This window comes from Suncus etruscus, chromosome 12, assembly GCF_024139225.1.
Source record: "Suncus etruscus isolate mSunEtr1 chromosome 12, mSunEtr1.pri.cur, whole genome shotgun sequence".
NCBI classification, from domain to species: domain Eukaryota; kingdom Metazoa; phylum Chordata; class Mammalia; order Eulipotyphla; family Soricidae; genus Suncus; species Suncus etruscus.
In genome coordinates this window covers 10,535,432-10,551,088 of record NC_064859.1, presented here as the reverse complement: position 1 = coordinate 10,551,088, position 15,657 = coordinate 10,535,432, and the positions used below count along the sequence as shown (strand labels likewise).

Genomic DNA, 15,657 nt, shown 5'->3' with positions numbered 1-15,657 from the left:
TGAGAAGTTGGCTCAAGGGGAAATATTTCAAAGAGAGTTATATGCAGTGCTGACAATATCAGATTTTCAAAGAAAAAGAAAGAACCATCAAGTTGAGGGTGTAGTTAAGGAAGTGCAGAAAACTAATAATAAGACCTAGGTGGAGACATGGCTTGATGGCTGAGCATATGATTAGCAGCCAGGAAGCCTAGGTTTGATCCCTGGCACTACACAAGTTCCTGTACTAATGGAACTGACCCCTAAGTAGCATAGCTAAGTGTGGTCCAGACCTACCCCCAAAGATCCAGATATCCTCCCCAAACAAAATCCCCACCAAAAATAGGTTCAGAAAGATAAATATTCTAAATAAGCATGGTTGGTCACATAGCAGTTATTAAGAAATTTTTTTTTAAATATTTGGGCCTCACCTTGCAGTGCTTAGGTGTTATTCCTGGCTCTGCACTTAAAAATTATTCCTGGCAGGCTCCAATACTGTAAGAGATGCTGGGTATCAAACCTGGGATGGCTACAAGGTAAATGCCCTATCCACTGTGCTATTGCTCTGGCCCTGGAAATATTTTCTTCAGGGAATGAATTGAAGCTTGTTAAAAGTTATTTCCCCTTGGACTTGACTTGGGCTTCAATTGACTGTCCACTCCAAATGCCGTATCCCAACATTAGAATTGGCACAGTTTTCTGCACCAGCACCAGAAATCAAATTCCCCCTGGGGGAATTCCTAATACCACTCTGGCACCAACTTGCTCCAGAGTAGGTTCATATGACACCTTGACAGTGAGGAAACAACAACATCTAATGGTGAGATGAAATAAGAAGACACTCTGTTCTAAGATCTGTGCAAAAACCAAGATCTCAGTGCTGGAGTGATGGTGCAAGCAGTAGGGTGTTTGCCTTGTGCTTGCTAACCTAGGACTGACCGTGGTTTGATCCCCTGGTGTTCCATATGTTTTCCCCAAGCCAGTGATTTTTTTTTGGTCACATCTGGCAGCGCTCAGGGGCCATTCCTGGCTCATGCTCAGAAATCACACCTGGCAGGCTGCGGGGACCACATGGGATGCTGGGACTCGAACCATTGTCCCTCTGCATGCAAGGCAAACACCCCACTGCTGTGCTATCTCTCTGGTTCCAGGAGTGATTTCTTTCTTTTTCTTTCTTTTCTTTCTTTCCCTTCCTTCCTTCCTTCCTTCCTTCCTTCCTTCCTTCCTTCCTTCCTTCCTTCCTTCCTTCCTTCCTTCCTTCCTTCCTTCCTTCCTTCCTTCCTTCCTTCCTTCCTTCCTTCCTCCCTCCCTCCCTCCCCCCTCCCTCCCCCTCCCTCCCTCACTCCCTCCCTCCCTCCTTTCTTCTTTCTTTCTTTCTTTCTTTCTTTCTTTCTTTCTTTCTTTCTTTCTTTCTTTCTTTCTTTCTTTCTTTCTTTCTTTCTTTCTTTCTTTCTTTCTTTCTTTCTTTCTTTCTTTCTTTCTTTCTTTCTTTCTTTCGGTTTTTGGGTCAGACCCAGCAGTGCTCAGGGGTTACCCCCCTGGCTCTACACTCAGAAATAGCTCCTGGCAGGCTCATGTAAGGCAAATGCCTTACCTCCATGCTATCTCTCCGGCCCCTGTTTCTTTCTTTTAATTTTATTTATATCTTCTGATAGGGGCTCTACCTTTTACATAGAACCTTAGAACTTGAATCATTTTATTCTGCCGCTTTCTACAAATAGAGAAAAGAAAAAAAGAAAAGTGGATGGGACCCAGAGGCCAAGTGGTCTCAGGAGCATTGAGTTAAAAACAAAACAAAACATGGGACTGGAGAGATAGCATGGAGGTAGGGCATTTGCCTTGCATGCAGAAGGATGGTGGTTCTAATTCCGGCATCCCATATGGTCTTCTGAGCCTACTAGGAATAATTTCTGAGCGTACAGCCAGGAGTAACCCCTGAGTGCCACTGGGTATGGCCCAAAACAAAGAAACAAAAAAGTCAGATATAAATACTCAAGCCATAGTCAATGACAATAGAATCAAACTATAACAAGCTAAACACAAAATGGACCTGTTACACTAGTAGTCCATAGGGTTAAGGGGGAGGGAGTATGGGATGCATGCTGAGAACTATGATGGAGGGAGGTCAACACTGGTGGTGGGAATGGCCCTAATTCATGTCAATATATGCCTGAAATACAATTGTGAAAGACTTGTAATTCACAATGGTCTCAATAAAAAAGTCATTTCCCCTTATCGCATACTATCTTTTTCATGGTTTTGTTGCTTGGAAATGTCACAGGAAAAGCAAGAGGAAAAGAGCCATTCAAATATTCATTTTTCTTCTCTATTTTCTAGAAAAGGAAAGTGGTCTTTGATCTGGATGATGTGGGGTAAATACAGGATGCATAGGATGGGTGAGGAGCTACTATACAAACCCAGTCACTTAAGTGAGTTCAGAAGAAGAAGCCAGGATGCTCCTTGAGGAGGACCAGCCTCTATGTTGAAGTCAGTCCACCTTTACCTGGCAATATGCAGAGTAGGGAATTTAGCAAAGACATTAAAAGAACAGAGTCCTAAGCACCTGAGCATCACACTGTATGGCTCCAAAACAAGAAACAAATAGACCAACAAAAGTTAAAAGCATGAACTATGTAGTCAACTTATTTAGGTTCAAGTTCTAACATCCATTTTGGTAGCTGTAAAAATCACTTACTCTCTTTTCCATCGGTAGAAATAGGAACAATTCCTATATCACAGTTATTGTGAGAATTAAAAAAAAATAACAAAAAAACAACAGTTGGTTAAGTGAGTAGTACTTTTTGGGGCCAGAGCAATAGCACAAGCAGTCTGATCCCTAGCATCCCCTGAGCTGATCCCCTGAGCCTGTCAGGATTAATTTCTGAGTGCAGAGCCAGGAGTAACCCCTGGGTTACCACTGGGTGTGGCCCATCAAAAAAAAAGTTTTAAAACTGTATCGCCAGGGCTTAAAAAATAGTACAGTGGTTAGGGAGCTTGTCTCGCACATGGCTGACTTGGGTTCGATACCTGGCACCCCATGTAGTCCCATAACGCATGTCAGAGATGACTTCTGAGCACAGAGACAGTAGTAAATTCTGAACACAAGCCAGATGTGGCCTCCAAACAAAACAAAACAAAACCAAAAATGGATTTCCCCATTGACAGTTCACCCATATACTTATGTTTCCATAAGAGAGTGATACAGAATACCTGTCTTTAGAGGAGTGACACAGAATACATTTTTGCTTGGCACACAGTGTTCAATATTTGTTGAAAACATACATGAACAAAAATTCTCAAGTTCGTATTAAGGAGATTCTAATTCAAGTTTGTATGCTGGGATGGAAGAGAATATTCTTTTCCTATCTTTAATTTTTTTTGGAGGGGCCACATCCAGCTGATGCTTAGGGTTTAATCCTGGTCCCGTGTTTAGAGCTCATTCCTGGTGGTACTCAGCAACTGACCATCTGGAGGGTCAGGGATAGAACCCAGGTGGAAAGCGTGTAAGATAAGTGCCTTACCTTGCTTGTGGCTTACCTGTTGTGCTATATTTCTGATCCTCTCATCCTTTTATAAATTTTATTTTTATTCTGTTTGTATTGGGGTCACACTTGATGATGCTCAGGGGTTAGTATTAGCTCTGTACTCAGAAATTAATCCTGATGGTGCTGGGGGGAGCATATGAGATGCCAGGGATTGAACTTGGGTCAGATGCATGGAAGGCAAGTGCCCTGCTCACTGAACTCTCGAGCCCCTCAGTCTTATTTTAATTTTTGGTTTTGGGCCACATCTGGTGGTGACCAGAGGTTACGCCTGGTTCTGTACTCAATCACTCCTGGTGGGCTTGGGGGACCACATGGGATGCCAGGGATTGAATCTGTGTCGGTTCTGTACAAGGCAAAGTCCTACTTGCTGTGCGATTGCTTTGGCCCCTCTGTCTAATTTTATTTTTATTTTATTTTGTTTTTTTGTTTTTGGGTCACATCCTGTGGCATTCAGGGGTTAATTCTGGCTCTGTGTTCAGAAATTACTCCCAGCAGGCTCGGTGGACCATATGGGATACTGGAATTTGAATCACTTCCATCCTGGATTGGGTGCATGTAAGCAAGGCAAACAGCCTACTGCTGTGCTATCTCTCTGGCCCCTTATTTTAAATGGTTACTTAACATCTCATTGTTTGTTGAATTATATTTCTTTTATTTAAATAATTTTTATTGTGTCCAATGTGAATTATAAATCTTTCACTGAATTATAGTTCTTATAATCATTTACCTACTTTGGCTTTTGTGTTCTCTAGTTAGGACATTTAGGCTCTTTCCTTTAAACACTTTTTTTCTAATTAATTTCTAATTTTCTAATTAATGCTGAGCACGCTAAATCAGCTGAACATGCTGATACATGTACTTTTGCTCCTTTTCTATCTTTTTGAATTTTATTTTCTATAATGGAAATAAAAGCGATAAAGGGCTTCACTTTCCTAAAAATGTATACCCTCCCTAGCGGTCAATTAAAACATTGAGTCTGGGGTCCAGAAATGCAACACAGTGGTAGAACCCAAATACCCCCATCTGTCCTCAAAGGCCAGGTGTTTTGGAAATAATCCTGTACCGCACAGCATGTGGATGTAATGCGGACACTTGAGGGAGGTTTTTCCCAGTGATAAACTCTGCAGGAAACTGTAATCTGAGCTGATGGGCATCTAGCAGCATGAATCTACTGAGACAGGAGAGGGGTGTCCTTCAGATAACAAACAGGAGCTCTGTGGTGAGACCCACAAGGCGGTGTCGACTTTGCAACACGGAAAAAGGAGTCTGCTTCAGATAGTGCAAGGACGTGACCTTGCAGGGCCTGAACCCAAATGCTCAAGACTTTCTTTCTACACCCACGTAACAGTTAAGCCCATCCTTGGATTCTACTTGCAACTCTTTTTCTTCCCTATTTTCTTTTTTTGTTTTTTGGGCCACACCCAGTGGCACTCAGGGGTTACTCCTGGCTCTGCACTCAGTAATCACTTTTGGCATTCGCGAGGGACCACATGAGATGCCGGAGATAGAACCCGGATTTTACTGATGTGGTCTTTTAGTTTTCCATTTCAGAGAACAGCATCCACTTAGTTGTTCAAATCATGTGTTAGGTAATTATTTGATAATTTGTTCTTCTTTCCTACATCCAGTCCTTTATCAAGTTCATACTTTCTCTAATATTTCATTTATTTATTTAATCAAACTCAAGAGGTTCTCAGAGGCTACTCCTGGCTTAGAGATTGGAGGTCACATCTGGTGGTGTCTAAGAGACCCTGGTGGTGCCTGGGGAATAAACTTGGGCCTTCTTTATGCTAACCATGCACTCCACCCCACTGACTTATCTCCCCATTAGTTATCTCTAATATTGCAATATTATTAGAGCTATATATCTCTCTAATATACATATATTTATATTTTTGGTATTTGGGCCATACCTGGTAATGCTCTTTACCCGAGGATGCAGTACTCACCAGCAGGATGTGACACAAGGCATGGAAATGCTGCTGATTTGTCTCCAGCTCATTCCAGTCTAGCCGCCAAAAGCTTGTGGGTCTTAGGATGAAGGGGAGCCCATAGGTCAGGGACTCACAGAATCCACTGGATTTTAAAGCCCTGGAAAGAGATCACATCAGCAGAGACTCCCAAATAACATCCAGTACCTTGACTAAGATCCACTTACAGCTGAAGTCTTAGAACCTATTGTGAAGATATTTTTTTGGGGTTTTTTTTTTTTTTTGGTTTTTGGGTCACACACAGCGGTGCTCAGGGGTTACTTCTGGCTTGGCATTCAGAAATCCCTCCTGACTGGCTCAGGGGACCATATGGGATACCGTCCTAGGTCGGCTTCATGCAAAACAAGCACCCTACAGCTGTGATTCTCCAGCCCCTACTGTGAAGATCTTTAAGGTTGGGTCTGTTAGTAATTTATCTTCATATGACCAGCTCCTTAAAAAAAGGCATTCAGGTTGGGAAATTTTGTTAATGGACAAAAAAACAGCCATCACACGGGCTCAAAATTCTGATGGATTTTCTTCCCCTGGGCTCATTCCTGCTGCAGTAACCATATCATAATGTTGTTACCTCTCCCCCAACTTCCTACCTAACTCACCTGGATGGTAAGACCCTCCCACAGCTGGGAGGGGTCTGGGGTAAGAGTGGCCTGGGGTGAGGGGAAGGGAGATGCAACGAAGGAAGATCAGAGACAGGATGGATGCAGAGAGGCTGCTTAGCTTAGAAGCCATGTGAGATATGCACATGGCAGTTAGGGTCTTGTAATAAAGCTGGATGTCTCTTGAAACTTCATCTGACTGCTGTGGATCATTTCTTCACCTTTCCTGCGTGGCTGAAGGGGCTGCAGGTGCCGGGCTGGGCCAAGAAAGGCCTCACCATCCATCCATCCATCCATACCACTAGGACTCAATAATTACTAATTAATACAACAATTGGCTACTAGGATCTTGTCTGTCCATCTCTTTTTACAAGTGAGCAGACTAACCTTGTTCTTTTTAGAAAAGAAAACAATTTTCTTGGAGGGGCACACATGTCAGTGCTTAGGATTGCTCTTTGAAACTGTGCTTAGAGATTACTTCTGGTGTATGCAGTTCTGGGAACTGAACCTGGGTTGGCCAAGTGCCATGCATGCATGGCAAGTATCATAACTACCCTCTACTATCTTTTAGCCCTCAAATTAACTATTTTTGTTTTGGGGCCACACCTATTGGTGTTCAGGGGCTACTCATGGCTCTGCACTCAGTCAGGGTCACTCCTGGCAGGCTCAGGGAGCCATATGGGATGCTGGGGATGGAACCTGGGTTGGTCATGTGCAAGGTAAACAACCTATGGCTGTTCTATCTTCACAAATCTCTATTATTTTTAAATATGGGGCCCACACGCTGCAGTCTTTGGTGGCCAGGGCTATACTCAGAGTGGCTGGTGTGTGGCCTGATAACTCAGTGTCTCCTGTCAGTGTCGGATCCATCCCTGCTTGACAGCTCTGTTCTATGGCTTTGCTCTTGCATGTCCAGACCTGTACTTGCCACTTAGGAATTGATTCTCACCTGTCTGATCCTTGGGATATCCCCCTTTCTGTATTCCTGGCTAAAACTCCTGAGAACAAGCATCTGCATAAAGTGGGGACACTGTGTGTAAGTGGGAGAGCTCTTACTTGATCACTCGGAGCTTGTAAGGACTGGTTGACAACTGAGGCTCCAGCTGGTAGAGCGTGCAGAAGTCTCCTTTGGGGTCATCCATTCTCAAGGAGCTGTCAGCTGTGCCAGGGAGCAGGGATGGACTGAGAATTCGCTCTTGGAGGTCACACCTCAGGCACACTACAGCAACACAGCATCAGGGAGAGCAGGTGTGATTATAAGTCACTTCAGGCTGAGTGCTCGAAAAGCAGTGGGACCCAATGCCACCCCACCAGGCTAGAAGGATTGAGAGGAGTCCAGGATAGTGAGAAAGGAGGGCCCAAGGAGTGCTCTGAGTGCATGCCTGGACCCTGAACTGCACACATTTTCCTGAGCACTGCAAGAGCCAATTCTTGGGCATAGGGGCAGGAGTAGTCCTTGAGAACCTCCACCTATGGTCTTCAAACAAAGAAGGAAAGAAAGGAGGCAGGGGTGGAAAGAGGCTAGTATGGTTGATCTGGGCAGGCCGAGCAGGTCTGGAACCTACAGCTATTGCTCTATGTCACAGCTGACTATGTTCTGGGTGTGACCTGACTTTTGCTTGTTTGGCCACAGGGTTAGTGGGGCAGCTGCATTCTCAGAGAAGGCAGTAACACTACAGCATGTCACTTTGGCTGTGACAGCAGGAAATCATGCATCTACTGCTTCCCTGGAGCTATGATTATAGGCCACAAGAAGGGAGAGCAGGAAAGCGGAAGTCAGGAGTCAGCTGATAGCTCCAGCTTCTCTCCTGGCTTCTCTAGAGACTTCTGGTGGAGGGAGGAAGAAAAAGTGCCTGAATTTTTCATTTATTTATTAATTTATTCCTGACCGCTAAGGGTTGAACCCAGAATCTCATACATGCAAAGAAAATGCTCTCTTACAGTGCTGCAATGCTACCCCTCTGAAAAATCATTTGTTTTTCAGCTATCTCAGAAACTTCTGAGGCTTGGGGCATTGCTGTGAGTTCAGCCAACAGTCCTGAGTGAGTTTCAGTGAGGCAATAGTTAGTAAGAACCTACACTGATCTGTGCTAAGCTTCTATACCAGAAAGTATATTAACATCTCACAGAATGGGGCAGGAGAGATAGCATGGAGGTAAGGCGTTTGCCTTTCATGCAGAAGATATTGGTTTGAATCCCGGCATCCCATATGGTCCCCTGAGCCTGCCAGGAATGATTTCTGAGTGTGGAACCAGGAGTAACCCCTAAGCGCTGCCGGGTGTGACCCAATAACCAAAAATCAAAACAAAAACATCTCAATATGTCTGTTCTGCCACACTGAACTTGGTTCCCTGATATCACAAAGATTTTTTGTTTTGTTTTGTTTTTGAGCCACACCCGGTTACACTTAGGGGTTACTCCTAGCTATGTGCTCAGAAATCTCTCCTGGTTTGGGGGACCATATGGGACACCAGCGATCCAACCAAAGTCCACCCTGGATCAGCTGCATGCAAGACAAATGCCCTACCGCTGTGCTATGGCTCCGGTCCCTGATATCACAAAGCTTAATTAAATGGATCCTAAGTTTAAATACTGCTAACAAATTCATGAAGATGCAAATGTTGAGTAGCTGAAAAATGGCTGGTAGTTGATGCTAGAGATTTAGAAAAGGACTTTATGAATGAAAGCAGGAGGTAAAAATAAAGGTAGAAATAATTTAAAGAAAGACAAGATAGTAGAGTAGATATGAAACCCAGCTGGCTATCCTGGGGCCTAAGAGTCAGATTAAAAAGATGGTTTTGGGGGCCCGGAGAGATAGCACAGTGGCGTTTGCCTTGCAAGCAGCCGATCCAGGACCAAAGGTGGTTGGTTCGAATCCCGGTGCCTGCCAGGAGCTATTTCTGAGCAGACAGCCAGGAGGAACCCCTGAGCACCGCTGGGTGTGGCCCAAAAACCAAAAAAAAAAAAAAAAAAAAAAAAAAAAAAGATGGTTTTGGGTGCCCCAGAGCCCTAGAACTTCCACACCCCATTTGCACTGTGCTTGACTGCTTCATTGTGGACTGGAGAGTTGTAGGGCTGAAGAGCTTTTGTTTACTCTAGTACAGTAAATCCCACCCTGGGAACTAGAAAGATACCCATGTCCAAATTACACTGATAACATCAGAATCTTTAGAGATGAAATCATGAAACTCGGGTTGGAGAGATAGCATGGAAGTGTAGTGTTTGCCTTGCATGCAGAAGGATGGTGGTTTGAATCCCAGCATCCCATACGGTCCACTGTGCCTGCCAGGATGATTTCTGAGCAGAGGGCCAGGAGTAAGCCCTGAGTGCTGCCAGGTGTGATGCAAAAACAAACAAACAAACAAAATTATGAAGCTTTTTATTGTTTGTTTTGGGGTCACACCCTGCAGCACTCAGGGGTCACTCCTAGCTCTACACTCAGAAATCGCTCCTGGCAGGCACTGGGGACAGTATGGGATTCCAGGATTCAAACCACCATCCTTCTGCATGCAAGGCAAATTTCCTACCTCCGTGCTATCTCTCTGGCCCCAAATTATGAAACGCTTATTTTTTAAATTCCTCATGTAATTCTTTTTTCTTTTCTTTTCTTTCTTTTTTTTTTTTTTTGAGTCACCCAGCTGCACTCAGGAGTTACTTCTGGCTCTACACTCAGAAATCACTCCTGGCAGGCTCAGGGGACCATATGGGATGCCGGGATTCGAACCACTATCCTTCTGCATGCAAGGCAAACGCCTTACCTCCATGCTATCTCTCCAGCCCCTCCTCATGCAATTCTTACTACAGGCAGGGGTGGCTACTAGAACTGAAGTTTAGTAGTGTTCCAGAGCTAGGAGAGCAGTTTGGTCTAGAACCTGGGGTGCTTTACACCCACCACCTAGAACTCAGGTAAAGAGGGGTCAGCCCAGGAAAAGACATATAGCTGACCATGCACTTCAGAGTCAGAGGGGCCACTGAGGGAAGTACCCAGAAGGAATGAAGGGTCTCAAACAGTTACAGAAGCAAATGAAGAAAATAAGAAGTAAAAGTAAGTCAACATCTCAAGAGCAGATCCTGTAGAGAGAGCTTGAGGTCTTTCTTCCCTCCCTCCCTCCCTTCCTTCCATCCTTTCCTTCCCTCCCTCCTTCCTTCCTCTTCCCTTTCTCCCTCCTTCCCTCCTTCCTTCCTTCTTCCTAATTCTTTCCTCCCTGCCTCCCTCCTTCCTTCCTTCTTCCTAATTCCTTCCTCCCTCCCTCCCTCCTTCCTTCTTCCTAATTCCTTCCTCCCTCCCTCCTTCCCTCCTTCCTCTTCCCTCCCTCCTCCCTTCTTCCTAATTCCTCCCTCCTTCCCTTCCTTCCTCCCTCCCTTCCTTCCTCCTCTCCTTCCTTCCTTCTTCCTCCTTCCTTCCTTCCTCCCTCCCTTCCTTCCTCCTCTCCTTCCTTCCTTCCTTCCTTCCTTCCTTCCTTCCTTCCTTCCTTCCTTCCTTCCTTCCTTCCTTCCTTCCTTCCTTCCTTCCTTCCTTCCTTCTTCCTCCATCCTTCCTTCTTCCTCCTTCCTTCCTTCCCTCTTCCTCCTTCCTCCCTCCTCCCTCCTTTTTCTGGGGGGGGGCACACCCAGAGGTGCTCAGGGGTTACTCCTGGCTGTCTGCTCAGAAATAGCTCCTGGCAGGCACGGGGGACCATATGGGACACCGGGATTCGAACCAACCACCTTTGGTCCTGGATCGGCTGCTTCCTCCCTCCCTTTCTTTCTTCCTTCCTCATACTTCCTTCCTGTTACCTCCCTTAACTTCCTATTTCATCTGAAAAGGGAGACCCCACCCACAGCTGGGAGGGGGTCTGTGGTTGGTAATTAGAGTGGCCTGGGGAAGGGGGAAGGGGGAGAGAGGAAGAAGCAGCAGGAAGGAAGCAGGTAGAGAGGAGACACAGGTTGAATGCAGGGGGGCTGGTTAGCTTAGAGGCCACGTCAAAAATATGTACATGGTGGTTAGGGCCTTAATAAAGCTGGATGACTCCTGAAACTTCATCTGACTCCTGTGGATCATTTCTTTACTTTGATACCTACAGACCCACCAGGCCAAAGGGGCTGCAGGCGCCAAGCTGAGCTGAGAAAGGCACCACCTTCCTCCATCCACCACATAAACCATATAATTAATAATTAGTGCAACAACTTCCCTCTCTCCCTCTTTCCTTCCATCATACCTCCTTCCTACCTTCCTTCCCTCCCTTCTTCCTTCCTTTCTTCCCTCCCTCCTTCTTTCTCTCCTTCCCTCAGTTCTTTCCCCCTTCTTCCTTCTTTTCCTCCCTCCTTCTCTACCTCCATACTTCCCTTCCTTGTTCTTTCCTTCTTTTCTTCCTCCCTCCTTCATCCTTCCTTTCTTCCCTCCCTCCCTCAGTCCTTCCTTCTCTTCCTTCCCTCCCTCTTTCCTTTTTAAGTCCCTCCCTCCCTCCCTCCCACCCTCCCTCCCTCCCTCCCTCCCTCCCTCCCTCCCTCCCTCCCTCCCTCCCTCCTTCCTTCCTATACCCATTTTCCTGCACCTAAAGGGAAGATTTAACTAGTCATTTGTATTGGAGTTGAGCTCAAGGTGCCAGTTTCCCAAGCTCAGTGGTTATGGCTATGGGCCCCTTTGCAAGTCCTACCATTCTAGGTTCTAAGTGACTAGAAATGGCTTTATCCCTACCATCCAGTGGGACCAAGAATGAAGCTGCAAAGGCTATGGCCTAGTGATATGCTGTGACAGAAGGGTCTTCTCTTGGCGTCTGCGATCATAGACCCTTTTATGTGAATGGGTGGTGGCTTACTAGCTGCTCTCCTTGGTGCCTGCCTCTTAGTTCCTTTAGTTCCCCTCACTTTTGTGTCTCTATATATCTCTGAATTATCTTGGCTTGATTGTAATTCTTTTCCTTTCCCCATAGGCCCTATGGATATTATAGAACATCAACATGCTTCAAGGTATAATGGCACTAATATCTGCTATATAAAAAAGACATTGGGAAAAATTGCACATAAGAATATAGTTAAGCCATCTGTGGATGACCAGAGCTGTAGATAACACCAAACCCCATATATATTGTGTTTTCTTTCCTATATACACATATATATTTACCTATGAAAAAATTAATTATGAATAAAGTCTAATTAGAGATTCACAGCAATAATAAAACAATTGTTATGATGCTATAAGTCCTGTGACTGCGCATATATGGTCTATTTCTCTGTCTCTGTCTCTATCGCTCTCTCCCAATATAGCTTAAAGCATGTAATATTTTTTTGGGGGGGGGTCACACCCAGCGGCACTCAGGGGTTATTCCTGGCTCTAGGCTCGGAAATCGCTCCTGGTAGGCATGGGGGACCATATGGTATGCCAGGAATCGAACCAGGCCCGTTCTTGGTTGGCCACATGCAAAGCAAACGCCCTACCGCTGTGCTATTTCTCTGGCCCAAAGCATGTAATATTTTAAAGTCAAAGTTGATCTCGGGGGCTGGAACAATGGCGTAGCAGTAGGGCATTTGCCTTGCACGTGGCTGACCTAGGACGGACTGTGGTTTGATTCCCCCATGCCCCATATGGTCCCCCATGCCAGGAGGGATTTCTGAGCGCATCGCCAGGAGTAATCACTGAGTGTCATTGAGTGTGGTCCCCGGCCCCCCCAAAATTCGACCTCGGTACCGAAACTGGAAAATGAAACTGAAGATAAGGGAGTGACTACTATATGATTCATACTGCTCTGAGGTGGAGGAGCCGATGGGGATTTTTAAGGTATCTGTTCTTTACCAGTGAAATGGCCCTTGCTGTCTGGGCTTAGTATGTTTCCATTTAAAAGTGTGGTAATTTTTTTTTTTAGAAACTCTTTTCTGACTCCTGTTTATACTGGAGAGCCTTCTCCAACTCTCCTTCAATTGCTAAACCTCAACTCTATCTTCTGACTCATCAAGCTAGAGCCCTAGTCCTAAACTACATAATCATAGATCACACAACATGTCTTTAGGGTTGTGTACTTGAATTATCTCTGGCTCCGGAAATGTTGCTGAAACATGGTGAGGGAAGAAGAATGTGGATGTGTTCTTGGTCTGTTCCATTGTTATGCAGCCAGTCTTTGAAGAAAACCTCTATGCTGATGATATCATTGTCTATGGTCTGAAGGTCAATGTCAGTTCCCAGGATAGAGCTCTCTGTAGAAGAAAAACAATGGGGAAGGCAGCTGTTTCTTTCATTGTAACTTTGGAGAAATATACATTTAAAATGCATTCACTTATTTAATCCATTAATTTGACTTTTAGCATCTAATACTTAGGACATAAAGGCATATGCAAGGGGTCTGCCATGACTTTGCAAGCATGAAACTACCAAATCCATTACTGTCCATAGCCACAAACTCCCTGCAGGGTCCCCAAGGTTCTGCTGCTTGGGATCTTGGTGTTGCAACAGACTGTTATCTCTAGCACACTGCAGCCAGGTTTGTGTGAGCATTACAACCTAATATGTGTGTGACCCTAGGACATAATAACTTCACAGGAAGGGGAAGAAGGCAAATGTGAATATCATTCCAGCACTGATGTGACAAGAATTGATCAATCCCCAGAGGAAAGCAATTCACATTTCCTTCAGTAGGGGAATGTTTATTTGCTTGTTTTTGCTTCTTTTTGGGGTTATATCCGGCAATGATCAGGGGTTACTACTGGCTCCGCACCTAGAAATTACTCCTGGAGATGTTCAGGGGACCATATAGGATTCTGGAGATTGAACCTGGGTTGATCATGTAAAAGGCAGAAACCTATCTGTTGTAATGGTTCTAACCCTGAGAAATACTTAAATAAATTGTGACAGGGACCTTAGCGATAGTACAGCAGGTACTATCTTGTCTTGCAAGTGGCCAACCTGGGTTCAATCCCTGGCACTCCATATTATTCCCTAAGCTTTGCCAGGAGTGATCCCTACAGCAGAGCCATGAGTAAGCCCTTAGTATAGCCAGGTATGATCCACAAACAAACAAACAAAAATGACATATAATTATTATGCAACTATGAATAAAGTAAAGCAGGTAGACAGGAAAAACTGAGAGTCAATAAGTAAACAGATAAAGTTGTGAAATAGATGTATATAGTAAGAGCTCATTTATAAAAAATAAAACTCGGCCAGAGTGAAAATATAGTGGCTAGGATGCTTGCCTTGAATACACTCAACCCTGGTTCCATCCTGGCATCCCATATGGTCCCCCAGGCATGGCCAGGAGTAATCCCTGAGTATTACATAGGATATGGCCCTAAAACTAAGACAAGCAAGCAAACAAACATACTTCAAAACCAAAAATCAAAACCACAGGCCTAAGAATGTATGCTGATGCCTCTGCCAAATGTCTGGAAAGCCATCACCAAACTCATTAAGAATGGAAAGCCAGGGGGCCGAAGAGATAGCATGGAGGCAAAGCATTTGCCTTGCATGCAGAAGGTCGGTGGTTCAAATCCCAGCATCCCATATGGTTACCTGAGCCTGCCAGGAGCGATTTCTGAGCATAGAGCTAGGAGTAACCTCTAAGTGCCACCAGGTGTGACCCAAAAACCAAAAAAAGAAAAAAACAAAAGGAATGGAAAGTCACAAAACAAAACAAAGAAAAAAACAGAACAATAACGGAAAAACGGGCTGAAGCAATAGTACAGTGGGTAGAGTGTTTGCCTTGCATGTGTCTAACCTGGGTTCTATTCTTGGCATCCTATTTAGTCCCCTGAACCTTCCAGGAGTAATTTCTGAGTGCAGAGACAGGATTAACCCCAGGTATCACTGGATGTACCCCCCAAAACCAATAAAAACAAAAGAGAGTGGAAAGAAGAGGTATGCAGCAGAGTTCTGATGTATACACCCTTTTCGTCCTCATAATTCTATGGGTAAACACCATGTGATAGTCATGTAATTCTTGTATTTAAAAACCATTTTAGAGCAAAAGGCTAGTCACAAGATTATTCAAGTTAAATGCATAGTTAATAAGGGGGAACTTCAACTTTATGTTGTTGACTCACAGTAAAAATGTATTTCATTTTTACTTCTACTTAAAATGTTTTTAATAGATTTGAAGGGAATATAAAAGGACAAAACGAATTTCACCTTCTGATACGGATTCAAAAAGCTTGTCACTGGCACAGGTATCCTAAGTGTGATTTGGTCCAAGAAGTTGGGGATGGTCTGGTGAAGTGTGAATGCCTACTAACTGGGGAGTATGAGGCTTTGGGTGTTATAAGTAGTTGGGGCAACAAGGCTTTGCTACTTTACTTCCTGCTTCAGGTATCAGAACTCAGGAAGTGGGTGCTGAGCAGGCAGGTAAATGTTAGAAAAACTCAAATGTAAATTAGGCAGATGACAAATCACAGAGAGAAAATGAAGCAAGAATTGGATAGAAACTGAAAGGAATTTCCACTTTTATTCCCCTGGTCTCACACTGAGGGATTCTCTTAAATATTTCTACAAAGAGCCTAAGAAAAGTCAGTTGCTCCCATGAATTAACTTCTGTGTATGACTCATGGAACCCAAGAAAAAAGGTGGGTTTATTTATAGAATGA

The 15,657-nt window shown here is 44.5% G+C and overlaps 1 protein-coding gene across 1 annotated transcript in view; it reads right to left on the bottom strand.

Annotated features, from left to right (window-relative positions):
• Positions 1-15,657, bottom strand: part of M1AP (meiosis 1 associated protein) — a 53,771-nt gene that overhangs the window by 12,246 nt on the left and 25,868 nt on the right. Inside the window, exons 4-6 of the mRNA XM_049785026.1 lie at positions 13,105-13,278; positions 7,165-7,327; positions 5,471-5,612 (exon numbers count right to left, since the gene is read on the bottom strand). Of these exons, the coding sequence (XP_049640983.1) occupies positions 5,471-5,612; positions 7,165-7,327; positions 13,105-13,278 (479 nt within the window). The remainder of the gene's footprint in view (positions 1-5,470; positions 5,613-7,164; positions 7,328-13,104; positions 13,279-15,657) is intronic.